Here is a 23,391-nt window from a genome sequence, read left to right on the forward strand (position 1 = left end):
CAAAGACCAAGGAGAAGCCACAATGAGATAGTAGGAGGGGCGCAATCACAGCAAAATCAAATCCCATAGCTGCTGGGTGGGTGACTCACAAACTGGAGAACACTTACACCACAGAAGTCCACCCACTGGAGGGAAGGTTCTGAGTCCCATGTCAGGCTTCCCAAGCTGGGGGTCCGGCAATGAGAGGAAGAATTCCCAGAGAATCAGACGTTGAAGGCTAGCGGGATTGGATTACAGGACTTCGACAGGACTGGGGGAAACAGAGACTCCACTCTTGGAGGGCACACACAAAGTAGTGTGCGCATCAGGACCCAGGGGAAGGAGCAGTGACCCCATGGGAGACTGAACCAGACCTACCTGCTAGTGTTGGAGGGTCTCCTGCAGAGGCGAGGGGTGGCTGTGTCTCACCATGAGGACAAGGACACCGGCAGCAGAAGTTCTGGGAAGTACTCCTTGGCGTGAGCCCTCCCAGAGTCCATTAGCCCCACCAAAGAGCCCAGGTAGGCTCTGGTGTTGGGTCACCTCAGGCCAAACAACCAACAGGAAGGGAACCCAGTCCCACCCATCAGCAGACAAGCGGATTAAAGTTTTACTGAGCTCTGCCCACCAGAGCAACAGCCAGCTCTACCCACCACCAGTCCCTCCCATCAGGAAACTGGCACAAGCCTCTTACATAGCCTCATCCACCAGAGGGCAGACAGCAGAAGCAAGAAGAACTACAATCCTGCAGCCTGTGGAACTAAAACCACGTTCACAGGAAGATAGACAAGATGAAAAGGCAGAAGGCTACGTACCAGATGAAGGAACAAGATAAAACCCCAGAAGAACAACTAAATGAAGTGGAGACAGGCAGCCTTCCAGAAAAAGAATTCAGAATAATGATAGTGAAGATGATCCAGGACCTCGGAAAAAGAATGCAGGCAAAGATCGAGAAGATGCAAGAAGTGTTTAACAAAGACCTAGAAGAATTAAAGAACAAACAAACAGAGATGAACAATACAATAACTGAAATGAAAACTACACTAGAAGGAATCAATAGCAGAAGAATTGAGGCAGAAGAACGGATAAGTGACCTGGAAGACAGAATGGTGGAATTCACTGCTGCGGAACAGAATAAAGAAAAAAGATGAAAAGAAATGAAGACAGCCTAAGAGGCCTCTGGGACAACATTAAACACAACAACATTCACATTATATGGGTCCCAGAAGAGAGAGAAAGGACCCGAGAAAATATTCGAAGAGATTATAGTTGAAAACTTCCCTAACATGGGAAAGGAAACAGCCACCCAAGTCCATGAAGCGCAGAGAGTCCCATACAGGATAAACCCAAGGAGAAACACGCTGAGACACAAAGTAATCAAATTGGCCAAAATTAAAGACAAAAAAAAAATTATTGAAAACAGCAAGGGAAAGACAACAAATAACATACAACGGAACTCCCATAAGGTTAACAGCTGATTTCTCGGCAGAAACTCTACAAGCCAGAAGGGAGTGGCATGACATATTTAAGGTGATGAAAGGGAAGAACCTACAACCAAGATTACTCTACCCGGCAAGGATCCCATTCAGATTCGATGGAGAAATCAAAACCTTTACAGACAAGCAAAAGCTAAGAGGATTCAGCACCACCAAACCAGCTCTACAACAAATGCTAAAGGAACTTCTCTAAGTGGGAAACACAAGAGAAGAAAAGGACCTATAAAAACAAACCCAAAAGAGTTAAGGAAATGGTAATAGGAACATACATATCGATAATTACCTTAAACCTGAATGGATTAAATGCTCCAACCAAAAGACACAGACTGGCTGATTGGATAAAAAAACAAGACCGATACATATGCTGTCTACAAGAGACCCACTTCAGACCAAGGGATATATACAGACCGAAAGTGAGGGGATGGAAAAAGATATTCCATGCAAATGGAAATCAAAAGAAAGCTGGAGTAGCAATTCTCATATCAGATAAAATAGACTTTAAAATAAAGAACGTTACAAGAGACAAGGAAGGACACTACATAATGGTCAAGGGATCAATCCAAGAAGAAGATATAACAATTATAAATATATATGCACCCAACATAGGAGCACCTCAATACATAAGGCAACTGTTAACATCTCTAAAAGAGGAAATCGACAGTAACACAATAATAATGGGGGACTTTAACACCCCACTAACACCAATGGACAGATCATCCAAACAGAAAATTAATAAGGAAACACAAGCTTTAAGTGACACAACAGACCAGATAGATTTAATTGATATTTATAGGACATTCCATCCCAAAACAGCAGATTACACTTTTTTCTCAAGTGCGCATGGAACATTCTCCAGGATAGATAGCATCTTGGGTCACAAATCAAGCCTCAGTAAATTTAAGAAAATTGAAATCATATCAAGCATCTTTTCTGACCACAACACTATGAGATTAGAAATCAATTACAGGGAAAAAAACACAAACACATGGAGGCTAAACAATAAGTTACCAAATAACAAAACGATCACTGAAGAAACCAAAGAGGAAATCAAAAAATACCTAGAAACAAATGACAATGAAAACACGACAATCCACAACCTATGGGATGCAGCAAAAGCAGTTCTAAGAGGGAAGTTTATAGCAATACAATCCTACCTCAAGAAACAACAAACATCTCAAACAAACAATCTAACCTTACACCTAAAGCAACTCGAGAAAGAAGAAGAAACAAAACCTGAAGTTAATAGAAGAAAAGAAATCATAAAGATCAGAGCAGAAATAAATGAAATAGAAACAAAGAAAACAATAGCAAAGATCGATAAAACTAAAATCTGGTTCTTTGAGAAGATAAACAAAATTGATAAACCATTAGCCAGACTCATCAAGAAAAAGAAGGAGAGGACTCAAATCAATAAAATTAGAAATGAAAAAGGAGAAGTTACAACAGACACTGCAGAAATACAAAACATCCTAAGAGACTACTACAAGCAACTCTATGCCAGTAAAATGGACAACCTGGAAGAAATGGACAAATTCTCCCAAGACTGAACCAGGATGAAATAGAAAATATGAACAGACCAATCACAAGCACTGAAATTGAAACTGTGACTAAAAATCTTCCAACAAACAAAAGCCCAGGACCAGATGGCTTCACAGGTGAATTCTATCAAACATTTAGAGAAGAGCTAACACGCATCATTCTCAAACTCTTCCAAAAAATCGGAACACTCCCAAACTCATTCTATGAGGCCACCATCACCCTGATACCAAAACCAGACAAAGATACTGCAAGAAAAGAAAATTACAGACCAATATCACTGATGAATATAGATGCAAAAATCCTCGACAAAATACTAGCAAACAGAATCTAACAACACATTAAAAGGATCATACACCATGATCAAGTGGGATTTATCCCAGGGATGCAAGGATTCTTCAATATATGCAAATCAGTCAATGTGATACACCATATTAACAAATTGAAACAGAAAAACCAGATGATCATCTCAATAGATGCAGGAAAAGTATTTGAAAAAATTCAACACCCATTTATGATAAAAACTCTCCAGAAAGTGGGCATAGAGGGAACCTACCTCAACACAATAAAGGCTGTATACGACAAACCCACAGCAAACATCATTCTCAATGGTGAAAAGCTGAAAGCATTTCCTCTAAGATCAGGAACAAGACAAGGATGTACACTCTCACCACTATTATTCAACATAGTTTTGGAAACCCTAGCCACAGCAATCAGAGAAGAAAAAGAAATAAAAGGAATACAAATTGGAAAAGAAGAAGTAAAACTATCACTGTTTGCAGATGACATGATACTATACATAGAAAATCCTAAAGATGCCACCAGAAAGCAACTAGAGCTAATCACTGAATTTGGTAAAGTTGCAGGATACAAAATTAATGCACAGAAATCTCTTGCATTCCTATAGACTAATGATGAAAAATCTGAAAGAGAAATTAAGGAAACACTCCCATTTACCATGGCAACAAAAAGAATAAAATACCTAGGAATAAACCTACCTAGGGAGACAAAAGACCTGTATGCTGAAAACTATAAGACACTGATGAAAGAAATTAAAGATGATACAAACAGATGGGAAGATATATCATGTTCTTGGATTGGAAAAATCAGTCTTGTGAAAATGACTATACTACCCAAAGCAATCTACAGATTCAATGCATCCCTATCAAATTACCAGTGGCATTTTTTACGGAACTAGAACAAAAATCTTAAAATTTGTATGGAGACACAAAAGACCCCGAATAGCCAAAGCAGTCTTGAGGGAAAAAAAAACAGAGCTGGAGGAATCAGACGCCCTGACTTCAGACTATACTACAAAGCTACAGTAATCAAGACAATACGGTACTAGCACAAAAACGGAAATATAGATCAATGGAACAGGATAGAAAGCCCAGAGATAAACCTACGCACCTATGGTCAACTAATCTATGACAAAGGAGGCAAGGATATACAATGGAGAAAAGACAGTCTCTTCAATAAGTGGTGCTGGGAAAACTAGACAGCTACATGTAAAAGAATGAAATTAGAACACTCCCTAACACCCTACACAAAAATAAACTCAAAATGGATTAGAGACCTAGATGTAAGACCGGACACTATAAAACTCTTAGAGGAAAACATAGGAAGAACACTCTTTGACATAAATCACAGCAAGATCTTTTTTGATACACCTCCTAGAGTAATGGAAATAAAATCAAAAATAAACAAATGGGACCTAATGAAACTTAAAAGCTTTTGCACAGCAAAGGAAACTACAAACAAGATGAAAAGACAACTCTCAGATTGGGAGAAAATATTTGCAAACGAATCAACAGACAAAGGATTAATCTCCAAAATATATAAACAGCTCATGTAGCTCAATATTAAAAAAACAAACAACCCAATCCAAAAATGGGCAGAAGACCTAAATAGACATTTCTCCACAAAAGATATACAGATGGCCAAGAAGCACATGAAAAGCTGCTCAACATCACTAATCATTAGAGAAATGCAAATCAAAACTACAACATGGTATCACCTCACACCAGTCAAAATGGGCATCATCAGAAAATCTACAAAAAACAAATGCTGGAGACGGTGTGGAGAAAAGGGAATCCTCTTGCACTGTTGGTGGGAATGTAAATTGATACAGCCACTATGGAGAACAGTATGGAGGTTCCTTAAAAAACTAAAACTAGAATTACCATATGACCCAGCAATCCCACTACTGGGCTTATACCCAGAGAAAACCATAATTCAAAAGGACACATGCACCCCAATGTTCATTGCAGCACTATTTACAATAGCCAGGACATGGAAGCAACCTAAATGCCCATTGACAGACGAATGGATAAAGAAGATGTGGTACATATATACAATGGAATATTACTCAGCTGTAAAAAGGAACGAAATTGGGTCATTTGTAGGGATGTGGATGGATCTAGAGACTGTCATACAGAGTGAAGTAAGTCAGAAGGAGAAAAACAAATATCGTCTATTAACGCATGTATGAGGAACCTAGAAAAATGGTACAGATGAACCGGTTTGCAGGGCAGAAATTGAGACACAGATGTAGAGAACAAACGTATGGATGCTAAGGGGGGGAAATGGCAGGGGTGTGGTGTGGTGGTGGGATGAATTGGGAGATTGGGATTGACATGTATACATTAATATGTATAAAATAGATAACTAATAAGATAGATAACTAATAACTGCTGTATAAAAAAATAAAAAATAATAATAAATTAAAGAAAAGAAAAAAGACTGACTTCCAGAAAATCTTCCGTCTCAGCTCGTGTACGTCCTTCTGGCCGTGGATGTCCTGGAGGTCAACACTGGTGATGTGCTGGTGTGGATTTGGGGAGAGTAGGAGCCCCTCTGTGTGGACCGAGAGCTGGAGACAGGGAACTCCCATCCAGGCATCCCACCCTGGGTGACATATTTGGGAGAAAGAACCAGGGGCTGAGCTTGTCCCGGAGGGAACAGATCTCTGCTGAAGGAGTGTGTCTCTTGGCCCTGAAGACGTCCCAGGGGAGGGTAGCAGACAGCTGTGGCTGGGCCCTCTCCAGATGGGATTCTCTTCTCAAGGCCGGGCATCAATCAGGAGAACAGAAACCCAGCCAGACTTCTTAATACATAAGAAGTATTAAAAGTACGTAAAACGCCCACCACTCAAAAGGCCAGGGGTGACTGCCCTCAGGCACAGCTGGATCCAGGGGCCTGAACAGCCTCGCTGGGCTCTGGTCCATTCCTGCTCCCCCTTCTGCTGTCTACTGGTGACCCCAGTCTCCGCAGGGCCCCCACCACAGTGACGAGATGGACAACGTCTCATGTCCCATTTCCACCTCCAGCGGGTGAGAGTGTTACCTTCTAGATGCCCCACAAGCATCCGTCACACCTGACCCCAAACATGACCTGTGTGGGGGTCAGCCCAGCCCCCACAGGTGGGTGGAGCCCCTCCCAGCCCAGCTAGGAGTGGGGAGGGGAGGCCAGCCCCCTCTACCTGAGCAGGTGGGCTCTGCACCTCGGGACTCGGCACTTAGTCCTGCAAATGGTCCCGGGCGATAATCCGGGAAGCCCTTTTCATGCCCCCCAATGCCACACACACGCACATGCACACACACACACGTACACACTTGGGCAGGAGTCCTCAGGACACAAGCTGCCCCCTCTGCCCTGGGCACCTGGGGTGGGGGCCTCAGGCGTTCCCCTGGGTCCAGCACCCTCCCTGCCCAGGTGCCCAGTCCAGGTGTGGCTGCCCAGGCCCTGCTTGTGGGACCCAGGGAGACTGCTGCCACCAGGACCACTGACACTGACGGCTGGCTGAGCGGGACCTATAATGCCCACTAGCTAATGGCCACACCGTCGCCCTGCCGCTGTTACACCCTGACCCCTTGGGTTTGCTGTGAGCCCAGGAGGGTCCCAGAGTGGCCGAGGTCCATGCTGCCATCAGCTCTTTCCACCTCCCCCAGGGCCTGTATATGTGAGATCACTTTCTGCACCAAAGTTCAGAACTGTTTCCTAGAACCTGGCTGGCCTCCCCTCCCCCACCCTAACTGACCAGCCCTGGTCGTCAGGCACCTGTTTACCTTGGAGAGGGAACACTCCCCAGGGTTCTGAGCAGTCAGTCATGGCCACGGGACACTGGCGCTCGGAGGCAGAGGTGTGGCACCCTCACAGCCACGGAGGGCCTGCCACCTGCCCCGGGCCCACGTTCCAGCTGATCCTGGAACGGTTGTGGGGCGCTCTGCTGTGGTCTTGGAAAGCTTGACCCGAATGGGGGTCCTCATTTGTGCTGCAGTGCTGCTTTTGGTAGTAAGCAGAGGGCACAGTGTCCAGAGTAGGAAGGTGCCCGGCAAGAGGTGTCCTGCCCGTGATGAGGTCTGTGGAAAACGTAGTGAGATGACCGGCCCCCAGCGACACAGGCCACCGGAGGTCTGGGGCCGCCCGGCAGGGAGGCCAGTCTGCCAGCGCGCCAAACCTTGTGCCTGTCGGCACTGAAAGCTCATCGTGTCAAGACAGTGTGGACTTTCTGGAAAAGGCACAGGAGAGCCGGCCCCCTCCACTGCCCCACGTGACCGATGAGAGACCCATCCCCAAAGCATCAGAGAACAGCGGGGAGCAGCCTCAGCAGAGAGCAGGGGCTGATTTGAATGGAAACACTCTTGTTCCAGAAAGTCCAGAGCTGCTGGCCCAGGAGATTGTGAGATGGAAGCAGAAGGAGGAGAAGAAAGCAAGGTGGGGGGAGGCGAACGCCCGAGGGAGCAGGACCTGGAAGCCGAGGTCGGCCATGTGGAGTCCCTGGCTGAGCACCTGCTGAGGTTTTGCCCGGTCCCAGGCCTCCCTGGGGGCCGTGGGGGTGACGGGGACGTCGATCTGTCCTGCCATCCGCCTGTCCACGGGCCAGAAGGTGACCTGAAGGGGGTGAGGGGTGACGCGGACTTCAACGTGTCCCTCCCGGGCCCCGAGCTGGAGCCTCAGGGAACAGCCAGACAACCACGGGAAGAGAAGCAAAGGATCGTGTGGGACAACAGCCCGTCTGCAGAGGGAAGAGGCGGCTGTGCAGGGCGTGGCCTCCCGGCTGCTGAAGCAGAAGCTGCAGGTGCCGCTGAGGCTGCACGGGCGTCACTTGGCGCGGCCGCAGGAGATGCTGCAGGAGGCGAGGCACTGCTTAGAGCTGGAGAGGAGGCTGCCCGCCGCATGCGGGGACCCGGCCTCCGCGCAGCACACCCGCAGCCTCTACCGGGAGATGGCCAAGCACCTGGAAGCAGCTGGGCCAGGAGATGGAGGCCAACGCCTCCTTCCGTCGGAAGGAGACCCTCTTCCAGGAGACAAGGGTCCGGGAGAGCTGGATGGCAGCCGTGCTGATGGAAAGGAAGCTCCAGGAGCTCAGGAGAGAAAACGCCGTCCGCAGGCAGGTGCTGGCCGGTGACCCGGCCCCCTCCCGGCCCTGTGCCCCTCCCCACCCCGGAGCCCCCGCCGCTCCGCCCACAGCTCCCCCCCCACCCCGCTCCTCGGGCCCCGCCGGGAAGGAGGAGGCTCGGGGGTCCCGGGTGACCTGCAGGGGTGACAGCTCCCAGCAGCCGGGCCCAACCCCCCCCACACCACACACAACACCCGCGTGTGGGTCTGTGACGGAAATGTGCATCGCGCTCTCTGCGGAGCTCCTGGGACTGAGTCGACGCCTCAGTGACTCCGGCTCGTGTAGCGTGATAACTCGAGGGTCGTGGGACTGAGGTATGGATTCGTTCGTAGAGTTCTCGTGATGACATAACTTCCCACTGAAACCTTTCGAGATGTATTCTGGAGTCTTGTTTTCTGGTTTAAATGAGATGTCCACTATGAGTTAAGAGTTCTCTAAGTTTGGCCTGAATAGAGAGAGGTGTTTCAGACGATGAGAACTCTTCTGCGCACTGTGGCTGGTACTAAAATTGACCTGAATAAATTTTGGTGGGTTTAAAAACCAAAGCAAAAAACAAAAAGCCAAACTTAAGGAAAACAAACCCCATGGAAACGACTTAATATTTGCATTAGTGTAGCCTTAGTTCATAGTTTAGTCCTAGATTTATAGACTAGAGAAAGTGAGGGTTTTGCAACCACTATTTCATGGTTTGTAATTTTTTGTTAACTTTTGTTGTTTAAGATACTGTTTTTGTTGTTTTTCTGAAGATATGCAGTCAAAATTAAAGTTTTCTGGGCTTCCCTGGTGGCGCAGTGGTTGAGAGTCCGTCTGCCGATGCAGGGGACAAGAGTTCGTGCCCCGGTCCGGGAAGATCCCACATGCCACGGAGTGGCTGGGCCCGTGAGCCATGGCCGCTGAGCCTGCGCGTCCGGAGCCTGTGCTCCGCAACGGGAGAGGCCACGACAGTGATAGGCCCGCGTACCACAGAAAAAAAAAATAATAAAAAAAATAAAGTTTTCTTTTGATGACACACACACACACACACACACACACACACACACACACACCCACCCACCCACCCCCCACCGGCAGATATGAGACCCTTTAAGTTGTTTCGTGTACCTGAAAAATGGAAAATACGCGTCGCAAGTTTCAAAGAAATTTTAAAATAAATGTGTATGGGAAGAAACAATTGTGTGCATGTAATTTTATAGAGATACGTCTCCTCTCTGATATGTAGAGGGGGAGGGTTCCCTGTGACCTGATACCAAATGGAGACACTTCCCCCCAAATGGTGCAGTTGGAGACACTGAACTGAAGGCCCTGTCCCGAGCAGTGTCAGGAAGAAGGGAAGGACCAAGGACGGGGCCCCAGCTACCAGCAACAGGGCGGCTGCCCCCTTCCCTGGGCCTGGAGGGAGGAGGGGAAGAGGTGTCCTCTGAGCCACAGAGGGACTTCTCAGGAGCAGGGCAAGTGCCCCACCCTGGGTGCTGTCCCCGCATGGACGCAGGAGCAGCGGGCAGCCCCTGAGGTCGGGGTACTGCCGGCAGAGGGAGCCTTGGGGACGGAGCTGGCCCGAAAAGGACCCCTACATGATGCAGGGAATGACCAGCACCCTTGACTCTCTTGGATCCAAAGTGTGTGAGTGTGTGTGTGAGTGTGTGTGTGAGTGTGTGTGCACGCGTGCCTGTGCGGTTTCTTGCCTTTGTTTCCGTTCGTTTAGTTGACATCCATGGGTCCCTACGATGTCCTCAGCACTGCTCTGGCTGCATGTTTGGATCCAGAGATGGAAGCATCATCTAAGCTGAAGAGTCCTGGGGACACAGAGGTCATGCCCCAGTGAAGGTCAAGGTCAGGTCATAGGACCTTTACAAGCCTTAAAGACGGTCATATCTGCTCTGCAGACAATTCCAGCAGGGTGACGGCTGGGGTGACAGGCTCACACCAGGAGGGACATTTGTGCTGCTGAGGTCGGAGGAGTTTGCCTGGAAAGTCGGGGCACAGTATGCCGGGCAAGAGAGCACAGGCAGTAGGAATTCCTGGGATCCAGTGTCAGGGGCGGAAATGGGGCAAAGATGACCTGGAGGGAGGGGGTGGGGCAGGGCCTCTGCACAGATGTCCCTCTATTGCGGTGACCGACGCCATGGAGGGTGCAGACCCGGAGGGAGGGGGGTGGGGGGAGGCGGGGTGATGGGTGTTCTTTGCAGGTCCCCCTGGCTGTGGGCAGAGTGGAATGTGTGGGGGAGGGGCCGCTCAGGGGTCTTCGGGGGGCTCTGGGGCAACCCTGGGGTGGTTGTCTGGATGGAGGAAGAGGAAGGGTGGGCTGTTTGGGGCGGCTGTGGGGTCAGAGAAGAGGGGAAATGACTCAGAGCTCTCAATGACCCTGTCGTCATCGGGCCCTAACCTGTGGTGACATCTCTGCAGGAGAGCCTGGGGAAGCCCAGGGAGGAGTGTGACCCCGCGAGAGCCGCTTCCCCGGGGCAGGCGTGGGGCAGGATGCATCCGTCTGGACTCCACGTGGTCCCTCCCGCCCTGCATCCCTAGCATAAGGGTCTCCCCTCCCAGGAGCTTCCACCACAGGGGCCTCCCAGGGCAGGAAGGAGGGGCTGGAGTGCAGGGTGAGGACCCCCGCGGTGATGCCCTTGCCCCCCGAGTGTAGTGGGTGACGCTCCTCGTGGGGACACAAGATGGGCCAGGTGTCCTCCAGCACGTGCACAGCCACGGGAGAGACAGACTCAGGGACCACAGGTGCCCACGAGCGGGGCCTGAACCCTCATTGCTGGGCCTACCCATCTCTCCACCTGTCCCTGCAGCAGGCTGGGCCAGGCAGGAGGTCAGGAAGGGCTCCCTGGGGGAGGCAGCCCTGAGCTGAGCACTGAAGGAGAAGCAGGAGTTCTCTGCAGTGCTTTTCACCCCTTAGGGGCACAGGGATCGCCTGGAGAACCTGCTACCAAGCAGCTCCTGATTCACAGGTTCTGGGCTGGGCCTGACCCTGCACTGCTCCCTGCTGACACCCAGGCTGGTGCCAGGCAGGAATGACAAGGATCTTAGGGGTTGACGGGCCAGAAGGGGGAAGTGGAGGGGCTGGGACATTTCTGTCCAAGGGCGGCCCAGGCACAGGCTCGAGGCAGCAGTAGCCTGGCAGGGCAGGTGTGCAACATGTGCAGGTCAGCCCCTCCAGTCATCCTCCCAGAAGCTCCCCTCTACCCTGGACCAACATGGTCCTGAGGACACGGCCTGTCTCAGAGCAGCTCAATGAACCTCAGACCCCTGGTCATCCCTGGGGAAGCCGGCCATGGATGCCCACTTCCCTCCGGATCCCCGTGGTCGGCAGATGGACCAGGTTCACTGGCTCGCTCAGCCCAGTCCCCCAGGACCCCTCCTGACCTGTCCTTGTCCCTCCCCCTCCATCTGACCCATCACCCAGTCCATAGATTATCCTTCCAACTCCCCGTTTTCTCTCATCTCAGCCACCAGCCTCCAGGGCAGAACATCCCCTCCGTCCTCTGGGTCCCTGTCCCCCTGTGACCGACCCTCCTACTGACCCCACTTCACCAGGCTTCCTCCCATCCATCTCCTCCTGGCAGCCAGAGAGGACGCTGTGTCCCACGACCTAACCAAGGCAAGAAGGAAACCTGGGCCTGGGCACGCTTGGGGTGAAGGTCAGTTGACCCCTGCCCTCGGCCACGGTGTCCTGGCTCTGGGTCAGCAACAGCAAGAGTTAGCATCGCCCCTGTGGGCCCAGGACACTCTGGTGGTGCCTGGTGTGAGCCTGTTACTCATGGTCCCTTTTCACTCAAAAAATTGTTCAAGTTAGGGCAATATATGGTCACAAAATTAATGGGCCACCTGTGTTCACAATTCCCAGAGAAAATGCAGCATTAAAAATATATATACGCTCCTAACAAGAATGAAAACACGAGGTATTGAATCGTAAGTGCAGCCTCGGACAGTGCAAGACACACCTCACTGTTGCCAATTTAACCAACGTGAGGACAGTACTTTTTTGGTTGAGATGATCCACATTCTTTTTTTTTGCTTTTTTTTTGGCAGGGGGTGGTGGTACGTGGGCCTCTCACTGTTGTGGCCCCTCCCGTTGTGGAGCACAGGCTCCGGATGCGCAGGCTCAGCGGCCATGGCTCACGGGCCCTGCCGCTCCACGGCATATGGGATCTTCCCAGACCGGGGCACGAACCCGTGTCCCCTGCATCGGCAGACGGACTCTCAACCACTGCGCCACCAGGGAAGCCCCACCATTCATTTTTTACCGTCCACTGTCCTCCATCCTCCAACCACCTTCCATCTCCCACCACCCACATTTTACAACTCACTGCCCACTGTGCCCCATCCCCCAGTCACCATCCGACACTCAGTGTACACCATTCCCCATCTTCTATCCACCTGGTACCATCCACCTGCCACCTTCCACTTTTCACCTTCCATGGCTCACGTTCCACCTTCTCAAACCCATCTTTCACCATCAATCACACAACAGTCACCATTCACCATCCACATACCACCTTCCACTTTCAAGCATCAGAATCCACCTTCCACTAACCACCTGTGATCACTCATTATCCACCTTCCCCCATCCTCCTCGACTATCCACAACCCGCCATCCACCCGCCACGTTCTACCCTCAACCTGCCTCCTGCCACCTTCCACCAAACACCATTTATCTTACATCATCCAGCCCAACCGTCCACCATCCACTTCCTACCACACACCATCCACCATCCACCATGTACCTCTTACATTCCATCCACCATCTACTTCCCACCATTCACCAGCCACCGTCACCATCCATTATCCATTTCCACCTTCCACCATCCACCCTCCTCCACCCCAACTATCCACCACCCACCCTCCACCCGCCACCTTCTACTTTCCACCATCCAGCATCTTTCATTCTCCTTCACTTATCCTTCCTTTTCATTCCCTCTGTGACCAACAGACTTTACTTGTTAATAATATCTCCTGGATTGTTATTTTTTTCAAATACTCTCAGTTCACAATTATTCAAACAACATAAATATATAACAACATTGATAGGTAACTATTACACACAAAAGCAACATTTTAGTGAAAATGCTTCTCCTAAGGAGATGAGGAAGCCTGTTCTTGCAACCAGATGGTTCCCACATGCAAGGATCAGGGAGAGTCTGCTGCAACGAGACCAGCTTCATCTTAGTTATGTTTCTAGTCTTTTTAAAATAGAGGTACATCCAGGACACACTGTTTGCAGAATACATAGGTAAGGAGGTATATTGTAGCAATGTCCCTCAATTGTTTATTGAACTCCTACATAATACCCTTTAATCAGAAGGTGATCTGTAATAAAAATTATAAAAATTTTAAAATGTTTTATCAACTGTCAACAATATTACACTTTCATTCAAATTTTTCTGAAAGCAAAGGATTAGAAACTACGTACTTAGAGGAGGACGTGTTATCCTGTCACTCGCAATTTCTGGGACATTACTGGAGAGGCCTCACATCGACTTATCAAGGGACTATGATTTACCCCCGCTTCTCCGTCACCTAGCGGTACCTTGTTGAACCTGATATATTCTGAGAGGGTTGGGAAAGTTGAAATGTTCATTCCATTGCTTTTTAGCCCCTTCAGTCTTTTTCAGTAAAATGCTTTTGTCATACTGTGTTTTAAAATATATTTTCATCAAAGCTTGGAGCTGCAGGTCGAGTTCATTCCACTTATGGCCAGTGTGTCCTTCACGCAGCCTGACCCTCCTTCTCAAACCAGTGAAGAAATGAGACTTATTTTCTGCCAGACAAGGTCTGACCCACTTTTCCATTGAAATAAAAGTGTTAACATGATTTTCCAGGGATTTTCAGAAAGAAAATCGTGAGAAATAAAATTATAGGACACACCTTATAAGATAAATGGCTGAAGGCAGTGAAGTCAAGATTGAAAACATATAGATTTAATTAACTGACCCACTGTATAATATGCCGGTAAAAGTAAATGCGTCTATACACTGCTTTTCTAACTTAATTTGTAACAGTTTAATGAAGTATGGAGGCAAATGTTCAGGTTATATACTGAGTGCGGAGAATGACGATAAAAAAGCGTGCGCGTATGCATGCGATGATCACTGTTCCCAGGAGCTAAGACCAAATAAGAATTAAGTATGGGGCTTCCCTGGTGGCGCAGTGGTTGAGAGTCCGCCTGCCGATGCAGGGGACGCGGGTTCGTGCCCCGGTCCGGGAGGATCCCACATGCCGCCGAGAGGCTGGGCCCGTAAGCCATGGCCGCTGAGCCTGCGCGTCCGGAGCCTGTTGCTCCGCAACGGGAGAGGCCACAACAGTGAGAGGCCCGCGTACCGCAAAAAAAAGAAAAAAAAAAGAATTAAGTATAAAAATCATTTGAAAAAGCTCTTCCTCACTAATTCTGGCAAGCATCATGATCAAAGCCTCCTTTGTGTTTGATGAAAAAGAAAGGTCGGAAAGGTATGAAGGCTTAATGAAAAGAAAGGCAAAAAACGAAAGCAGTCTCATAGCTGACACTTTGCAATGTGTGTTTGCAGTATTATTTAAGAATATTCAATTCCTCCATATAAAACAAGAAATGAGTAGAGAAACAAGTGGTCTATTTAACTCGTGAAACTGTTTACAGGTCAGCCAGACGTGGGGAGGTACCGGTATTCGTAAGACACTCGTCTTCAAGAGGCCAGACATTACCCACCCATAGCTGGCTTCCAGTTCAGCCCCAGCATTTCCTGCCCAAGGCAAGCAGATAAAAGGCCAAACACATTGCATCCAGCAGCGTAACTCAAACTCCCAGTGGAATCGGGTTTAACGTCTTATTAGTCTTGTCACTAACTAGAGTTAACTAAAGTCTTTGACATGTGTTCATATAAAGATAATGGACTCTCGTATTCCAGCCCAGTAAGACAAAGACCTAAATGTATTCTCACACCCTCTACCCTTCCCATCACTCCAGGCTTCGCCACGTTGGCACAAACCAGACCTTAAACTCTGGGTTTTCAGGGCTATGTGTTCTCTTACTTTCAGCTTAGCTTTAACAACCACCATAGACTTACCACCGTACTGATGATTTTTACGTTGTAGGCCTCTTGCGAGATTTCTCAAATGTTGTTTCTCTATTTAAGCACTTCATCAAAACTGCTTTCAGTGCCGATTTTTCTGTGTCAAAGCTCTGAGGCACCATTTTTAACAATTAATCATTTGCTTTTGTTAATTCAGTGGGTATTTATCGTCTGCAGCAGGGCAGGGCTGTCCTAAGTGACGGGGAACAGCCGTGAACTGATGCCTCTGACCTACAGTGTCAACGTTTCGCTGGGGACAGATAAACAAACCCAAGTTACATCAGAGCAGTATGTGTCAGGAAGGAAAATCAGGCAGGGTGAGCGGTGACAGAAGATTCAGCAGATGCAGGAAGTCCTTATTTCCATGAAGATACCCTTAAAACGGCTCTCCAAGGAAGTAAATGATGGCGATTTAAAACTGTTCTATGCCCCGCCTCCATTTTTAAAACTCGGAAAGTTCACATTTTACGGTGGTAAAGTTTTTTGTGTATGCGTTACCTGCTTTTGTGTAAAAAATCCCAGAGCACTTAGAGTACCATCAAATGGTAGTTTTAAAAGTCTATGTTTGAACTTTTAAAATTCCTTATGAAAAATTTTAAAGACATAAAAGTAGAGAGAAGAGTATCCTGCATTCCTATGTGCTGGCGCCAACAGTCGCCTCCACTCGGCAATACTGTTCCAACTAGACCTTTTCTCCATTGACAGCCCTCTTTTTCTGTTTTCGTTTTTTCTTTTAAGGAAGCCCCAGACTTCCCATTTCATCTGCAAGAGCTTCACGGTGCCTCCTGACGACGCCCTTGCAAGGTAACAAGTGGCACAGACACCCCATTCGCCAGATGGGACACTTTACTGCTAGCGTCCAGGCATTTCAGGTTTTCTTTTTGTCTCTTCCTCTTTCCATCTGGTTTTCTATTATTTAGCTTGTCTATTGTGTTCACTGTTTCAAATTCTGCTTGGTTTCATTTTGTCTCTTTGAGAACGTTCATTAAGCTAATTTTAAATTCTTGGGCTCTCTGTTCTAAAATGTTAGCATATATTCTGACGGAATCTCTAATTCAAGATTCTAACTGTCAAATAGCTGTACTCTTCAGACGTCTTCTTTCTCCTCAGGAGGTCATTTTCTGCGGGCTGTTCGCTACTTGGTCAGCTGGCCTCAGAGGCCTCAGTCCCAGGGAGCTGAGGGGCGGGGAGAGGCGGGGAGCCCCGGCCCCTGCAGCCCTGCTGCTCTGGGCTGTGGGCAGACGCTCCGAGAACAGGGCCTTTGCCCGCCCGGAGCTGCCCTACAGACCCAGGCCAGTGGTGCCGGTCGATGCTTAGCCACGCGCCCCCTCCCCGTCCTGTGTGCATGTGTGTCCATGAGCTGACGGTCAATTTTGTGGCTGTGAGGACTGCAGCCCACGCTGCATACAATAGATAACAATAAAACACATGATACTCCCGCAAGTCCCAGGGTCCACTGCCCCTGCAGACGCCCGGTGGGTCCATCGCTGCGCCCTCGCACCCACAGCCCGTCCAGAGCGGGGTCGCCATCGCCCATGTGTCTGGCGCGGGAAGCAATGGCGATGCCTCTCGTCATGGGCGTGACAGTTCTCAGAGGCTGCACCAACACGTTCTCAACTTCTGGCGCCCTCACAACCTGGCAGGCGCGTTTCAGGTACCATCTGCACAGCCTGCGCCCCTTTCTCGGGCCTGGGGACAGCAGGGCAGCAGAGGGGGCCGGAGCGGGGGCGTCCAGTGTGCACAATTCCCCCGCGGGCCGACGCCCGGGCCCAGAACAACACACACGGCGAGTGAGGGGCTCTGGGGATCCAGTACCTTGATCTCGATGACCGTGAGCTCATATGGTGTGATTTTAACTAACGGCTGGGTTCGACCTCTCCCCAAATTCCCGCACCTTCACGGCTGGGCCAGTGCCCCGACTCGCCAGGTTCCCTCGGCCGGTCCCTCTGCCTTTACTAAAGAAATTATTAATAATATGACTAACTAAATGTTAATTAATATTAACAACTGAATGACGGCAATTTACGAAGTAGCTGCTTCCCTGCGCCCCCCGGCTGCAGCCCGCCTGCCCCCTTCCCTCCTCCTCTCTCCACCAGGACACCCACCCCAACACCCCTCCCATCCCAGGAATGGATCTGTAGTCTCTGCTGCAGGAGAACAAGAGCTCCGTGTCACGTCAGCCCCGTCGCGGAACACGGGGTCTTGCCCGCCCCCTCCATGGAGCCACAGGAAGACCCCACGAGGAAAAGCCCTTCTACAGACTGAACTCGTAAAGAGGAGACTGTCCCCAACCTTTTCTCTGAAGCTTAATCTGCCCTTTTTGATGACACATGTTTTCATCTGAATGTTGCTTTTATTGTGGGGAAAAAAATGAAAACGGAATCAAAATGGATGCAAAGGACAGTAAATTACTTGTCTATAACTGTGCTGCTTTTTGTTTGTATGGGACTTTTGACTTTTCTAAAGGTTGTCCTGTTTGCTTTTCATGTTGATATAGAAATGTTGGACAAAGAGATAAAATTTTTAAAAAGGAAACTAAAATTAAAATGACTCCCAATCCCATCATTCACACACGGTGACCAGACTCGGCCTCTTCCAGATTGTTCCGTGTGTGCTTGTACCCTTCTCACATAAAGCATCCGAACTTCTCTACAACCGCGAACTTCAATACTGCCTTGCAGCCAGGTTTCCACTTTACCGTGAACGGCCCTCCAAAACGCCAGCCCTGAACACTGCCGCTCTACCCCGTAACCAGGTAGCTGCCTCACTGTGGCCGACACCCAGACAGTCCGGCCAGCGACGAGCTGGTGTGGGCTCCCCCTCTGCTGTCCCGTCCACGGTGCTCCACACGCCTCACGCCACGTGGGCTCACGTCATTCTCCCTCTCTATAGCCGGGCAGGAGCAGGGCCAGCTATGCAAGTTCCACTCCTCCGCCTAACGTGTGGGAGTGGCCGGCGTGTGCCAGGAACCCACGTGGGGGGGGAGTGGCCGGCGTGTGCCAGGAACCCACGTGGGGGGGGAGTGGCCGGCGTGTGCCAGGAACCCACGTGGGGGGGGGAGTGGCCGGCGTGTGTCAGGAACCCACGTGGGGGGGGAGTGGCCGGCGTGTGCCAGGAACCCACGTGCGGGGGGTGGGGGGGAAATCAGAGGGCCCAAGCCCCAGGGGAGGCGCTCAGAGCCACGCACAGATGACAGGAGTGGAGCGTCGGCCCAGTGCCCTCGGCTGGCGCCCGCCCACACCTTCCCAAACACTACTCTGGACCAAGGAGGGAAATAACCAGGGAGGAGAGAGAATCTCAGCGAGGCTGTGGTAGTGAAACATGGTTTTATTGAGAACGTCTCAAGTCCTCTGTCTGAGTCACAGGGTCTCATGCTCGGTGCTGGCTGGTCTCAGTGCAGGAGGAAGCTCATGCAGGGGGTCACGTGTGGCCTGCACATCAGTGGACACACAGGGGGCACCGAGGAGTGCGCCTGGGTGACAGCGCTCTCGGCGGGATTACATTCATATGAAGTGTCCGAATTCTAGAATAAAATTAACAGCATATAACCCAAAGTTGGAGAAGCAAACAGCTTTCGGGGCTCATTCCACGAACATTCCACAGACCGCCTTTAACTGTTCACGACTGGGTCCGCAATGCAACAGCAGCCCAAGCCGTGGCCAAGATGAGAGTCCTCGGGGCTGGGGGCGTGCACCTCCAGACACTGAACGAGGAAGCGCACACGCGCTGCCGGAAACAGGAGCTCAGAGTCCAGATCGCCAGAGCCTCCCCCTCCCAGCCATGTGGACACAGAACCCCAGTGCCCTGGGCCGGCCTCTGGCCAGGGAGAGACAGTCACAGGACACGCCGAGGAAAAGGACACGCGAAGCTGGACTCACACTCTGCTCTTTCCATTCATATAGTTTTGATAAAAAGAAAACCTTCTGAGAGATTCACTAATTTCACAGAATTTAGAGATGGGATTTTACTTCTCGTGCTGGATCAAATTTATAGTCGGGGCAGACCTTACATTTTGGTGTAAAATATTTTGGAAATGGAAAAATCCCATCTGTCTTTATTTGTTCCTGGAGAAAAGCGGCAGGGCGTGCTCCCCCTCCCAGCACCCACCAATTCCATTCTGGGACCTGGCTACCCCAGGAGACTGGGAGGCTCGGCCACGTGAAATTACAAGGAAAGCAGGGATTCTAGAGTCTGGAAAGCAACAAAATTATTCAAAAAAAAAAAAATTCCAGAGAAGTTAATACCTTGTGAAATGTGGGCTTGTACATTTTAAAATAAAATAACTGTTTTTGATTATAATAAAAATCTCCAAATAGAAAAAGATGACGAAAAGCCCCATTAAGACTCAGAGTCAAACTGCAGGGAGGAGGCGAGGCCTCCCGACCCCGAGCAGGGGTGAGGGCTGAGGAACCAGCGATCACGGCCCCCACCTCGGCCACCCTCTCCACAAGCCCTGGCTCGGGTCACAAAATGAGACTTCTCTATGGCGGACCTTCCCGCCAGCAGGACAGCTGCCCAGTGGCCCCAGGCACCGCAGCAGGGCCAGTGTCTTTGCAGAATACATACTACAGGCTTGGCCGCCGAGACAGAACAGAAACCCTCCCAAACCCCACCGGCCAAAATGTCCTCAAAGTTTAAGATTTTTCTCAAAAGATCAAGGGCTTGGTTGTGTCAGATTGCCAAAGTTTCTAAAACCCAGATTAAGGACCCTGGATGCAAAACGACACCTCAAGGAAATGCCTACGTGGTGATGCACGGCGGGCTGCACGCCCTGATTTGTCTTTTGGGGGGTGTGCATTTCCTCCTTTTTCCTGCTTACAGAGGAGTGTGCCAGCTGCCCTGTCCCAGGAGCTGTGCAGGCCTCCTGCCCCAGCCCGACTCCCCGCAGCCCCGCCTGGCCCTGCCGCCCAGCGGTCCCCGACCCCCTCGCCCGCAATCCTTGGCTACCTTCCTCCCCGGGCCTGGGTGCCCTCGGGGCAGGAGCCCCGCGTCAGGTCCGTCCTGGACGGTCACACAGATGTGAACCGGGAGAGGCAGCGGGGCACAGCCACGCGGCACGGACCCACACAGTAAGGCATTCGTTTACCTGGGCTGGGGCATGGTGGGGGCATCGTGCTCAGGTCCACAGTCGGCTGACAGAGGGGGAGCCGGGCGTCCTGGCCTGCTTGTGTGCACGTGCAGTATCATTCCTCTGGACTTTGTAACCAAAATCCACATATTTTTTAAAAACTAAGTCCATCTCCCAATCCCCATTAGAAAAAATACCATTTATAGAGAGAAGAATAAAAATGCAGGGACTCACAGATGTCTTTTCTGAGTGTGCAGGAGACTGCTGTGGTCGGGGGGCGCCGCCAGACACCTTTCTTTTCTCGGGTGAAACCACAGCAGGCCCCGCCGGGCCACGCGGGCCCGAGCCCTGTGCCGACGGGGTCGGGACAAGAAAACGCCCTGCAGAGATGGCGGCACGGGCAACCCTCGTCCTCTGACCCGGCCAGGCCCCGGCAGTGTGGCCCCCTCCCCCCCTGCCCTGCACGCGCCCACGGGGCGCAGCACCTCAAGTCTCCATGCAGACGCGGAGACACCTGGAGACGTGACCTTCTGGGACCACGTCTCCCACTCTGAGCGCCCGGGCTCTGGGCCAAAGTGCCAGTGGCCGTCCTGTTCCTGCTCTGAGTTTTCTGAGCCCATAAAGGACACGGGACACCCAGGCACACAGCTTGGCGCCTGGACTTGGCTGGAGGGCCCTCTCTGCCTATGGTACCCCCAAGACCCCCCGGAACCAGGAACTGGTGCTGACTCAGCAAAGGGCACAAGCTCCTCTCCGACCCTCCATGGAAGCGGGAGGAGCGTGCTGTGACCTTTGCGTCAGGGCGGGGCGGCCTCCCGGGGTCCCCACCTGCCCGCCTGCCCTGACCCCCGGCTCGCTCGGCCCGCCTGGGACTGGCCTGTGTGCTGTGGGGTGCCGAGCAGTGTCCCGGGCACCCCCAACTCCAGACCACCCCCCTTCCCTGCCGTGACACCAACATCCCAACCTGGTCGAGACCCCACCAGCAACACTTTGTCTTGCCAGCTCTCAGCCTGAACACTTGTACTTCAAACATGTCCTTGATAAAGCTGGAAAGATTAGAAAATATGCCGTAAGTGGCATTTTCCAAGAATGAATACCTACTTCCTTAGCTCTATTTCCGTCCTGTGAAGATCTTGGGACAGTCATTCACATCCAGGAGGTTCAGAGGAAGGACCAGAGGGAATTCTAGGTGATTTACTGTGCAGTAACCCCTGTGGATCCCTTCTAGTCCCTAAAAGTTAAATACTGCTTAAAAAACCCAAATGAATGGCCAGGCCTACTGACCATGTTTGACCTCTGATTATTTAGAAGTCAACCGGGAGACGATTTTCCATGATATGGTCCTACGAGGAGCACAGAAACTTCTAGAGGACACTGGAGGCTGCAGGGACCTGGCTGCGACACCATGCGCCCCACCACGGGTCGCTGCGCTGTGGACGTGGGCTCCGTGCGGGGAGTCCTCTCCCAGGGAGGCGCCTACGGGGAACAGGGACCTACATGTGGACAGGGGTACAGTTTCTTTAGGTTACTGCCTCCTATCTATTTCCTCACTCCCTCCGTATATAAATGCTTCTTTGCAATCAAAGTAATGTGGCGTAAGAGTGACCTGACATAGTTACTTCTTATTTATAAACCATATTCCTAGTTCTGAATAAATTAATTATTCAAGAATTTCACACAAAGTAATTCCTATTTTTCCTAAACTTCAGGAAGCCCTACTCAGTAGAACTCAACTTCTAAATGTAAACTGAGGTTGAAAGCAGTCACTGGATGATTCAAAAGGGGGAACACTGCTGTAGAGAGATGCCAGGTGATGACACGGGACCCAGACGCCAGACCCCGCGCCCCGCGCGCCTGCCCCGGGGACGGTGCCGCGCGCCCAGCTCCCACACATCCCACACCTGCCCCGGCTCAGCTGCGAGGTTTGGGGCCGCGCTGCACACCCGTCAGGGTGTGAGTGAGAACTGGTCCTGTTCCGTGGGCTTCTCCACCCAGGCGCCCAGCCCGGCCTTGATGAAGGCTCTGAACAGACAGGCCTTGGCGGCCTGGTACTCCTTGGCCACCAGCTTGGACTCGTGGTACACGTTGGGTTTAGTGATCTTGGACCGCAGTAAGTTGGAGGGAACCTGTAGAAAGATTTAAAAAAAAACAAGTGCAACTGTTTAAGCAATAACGGTAGAAACTGAAACTCAGTATGATGTTCAAAAAACGGCGTTTCAAACAGTGCTGCTTCTGGGGGAGCCAAGGGACAGTGCCGTCCCCAGGGACCGTGTCACACGAGCCACGCTGGACACCCCGAGGGTCTGCGTCCTCAGCCCCAAGTGACCCCAAGGTCGTGTTGCACACCTGCATGTCTTTAACAAACAACACCTCTGCCGTTTGGTCACAGGGAGAACTCGAGCCCCCCCCCCCCCACCTCCTCCAAATTTTTTGTGCAGATCTTAGAATCAGCAGGGCAGCTACCCAAGGCCCCCTGCGCGGGTGAGGGTCACGCCACGGGGACGCAGCAACCTCTGCCCATCACAAATAAAAGCTACTGACCCGACTTACAAGTAAATGGAAGCTGGTAACGTACTGACTCACTAGAGGGGAGTTTGTGTGGGGAAGAAGGGCCGTGCTGCTGCAAAGCCCCAACCCCCAACCAAAGCCCTCCAAACACACGGGTGGGACCCAGGGCGCCCCGAGCTGCGGGCCCCGAGGAGGACTCCGCGGGAGTGCCGAGCCCCAGGCTCCGGCGGGCTGGGGTGGGAGTCTGGGGGGAGGGGGGCTGAGCCTGCTTTGAATCTGAGGAGCCAGGGCCAGACTGTCAGCCAAGAGCACCCAGAAGAGACCAGGCGTGGGGCGGCCGCCCGGGCAGGCTGGTGG

At 51.0% G+C, this 23,391-nt stretch overlaps 1 protein-coding gene across 2 annotated transcripts in view; it reads right to left on the reverse strand.

Annotated features, from left to right (window-relative positions):
- Positions 1–18,771: 18,771 nt before the first annotated feature.
- Positions 18,772–23,391, reverse strand: part of ADARB1 (adenosine deaminase RNA specific B1) — a 115,715-nt gene continuing 111,095 nt past the window's right edge. Inside the window, exon 11 of one of the 2 annotated variants that reach the window (XM_060010218.1) lies at positions 18,772–22,652. In XM_060010218.1, the coding sequence (XP_059866201.1) occupies positions 22,473–22,652 (180 nt within the window). In that variant the 3' untranslated portion in view covers positions 18,772–22,472. The remainder of the gene's footprint in view (positions 22,653–23,391) is intronic. The other variant, XM_060010219.1, reaches the window with a different exon arrangement.

Source organism: Delphinus delphis, chromosome 4 (genome assembly GCF_949987515.2).
Source record: "Delphinus delphis chromosome 4, mDelDel1.2, whole genome shotgun sequence".
NCBI lineage: Eukaryota > Metazoa > Chordata > Mammalia > Artiodactyla > Delphinidae > Delphinus > Delphinus delphis.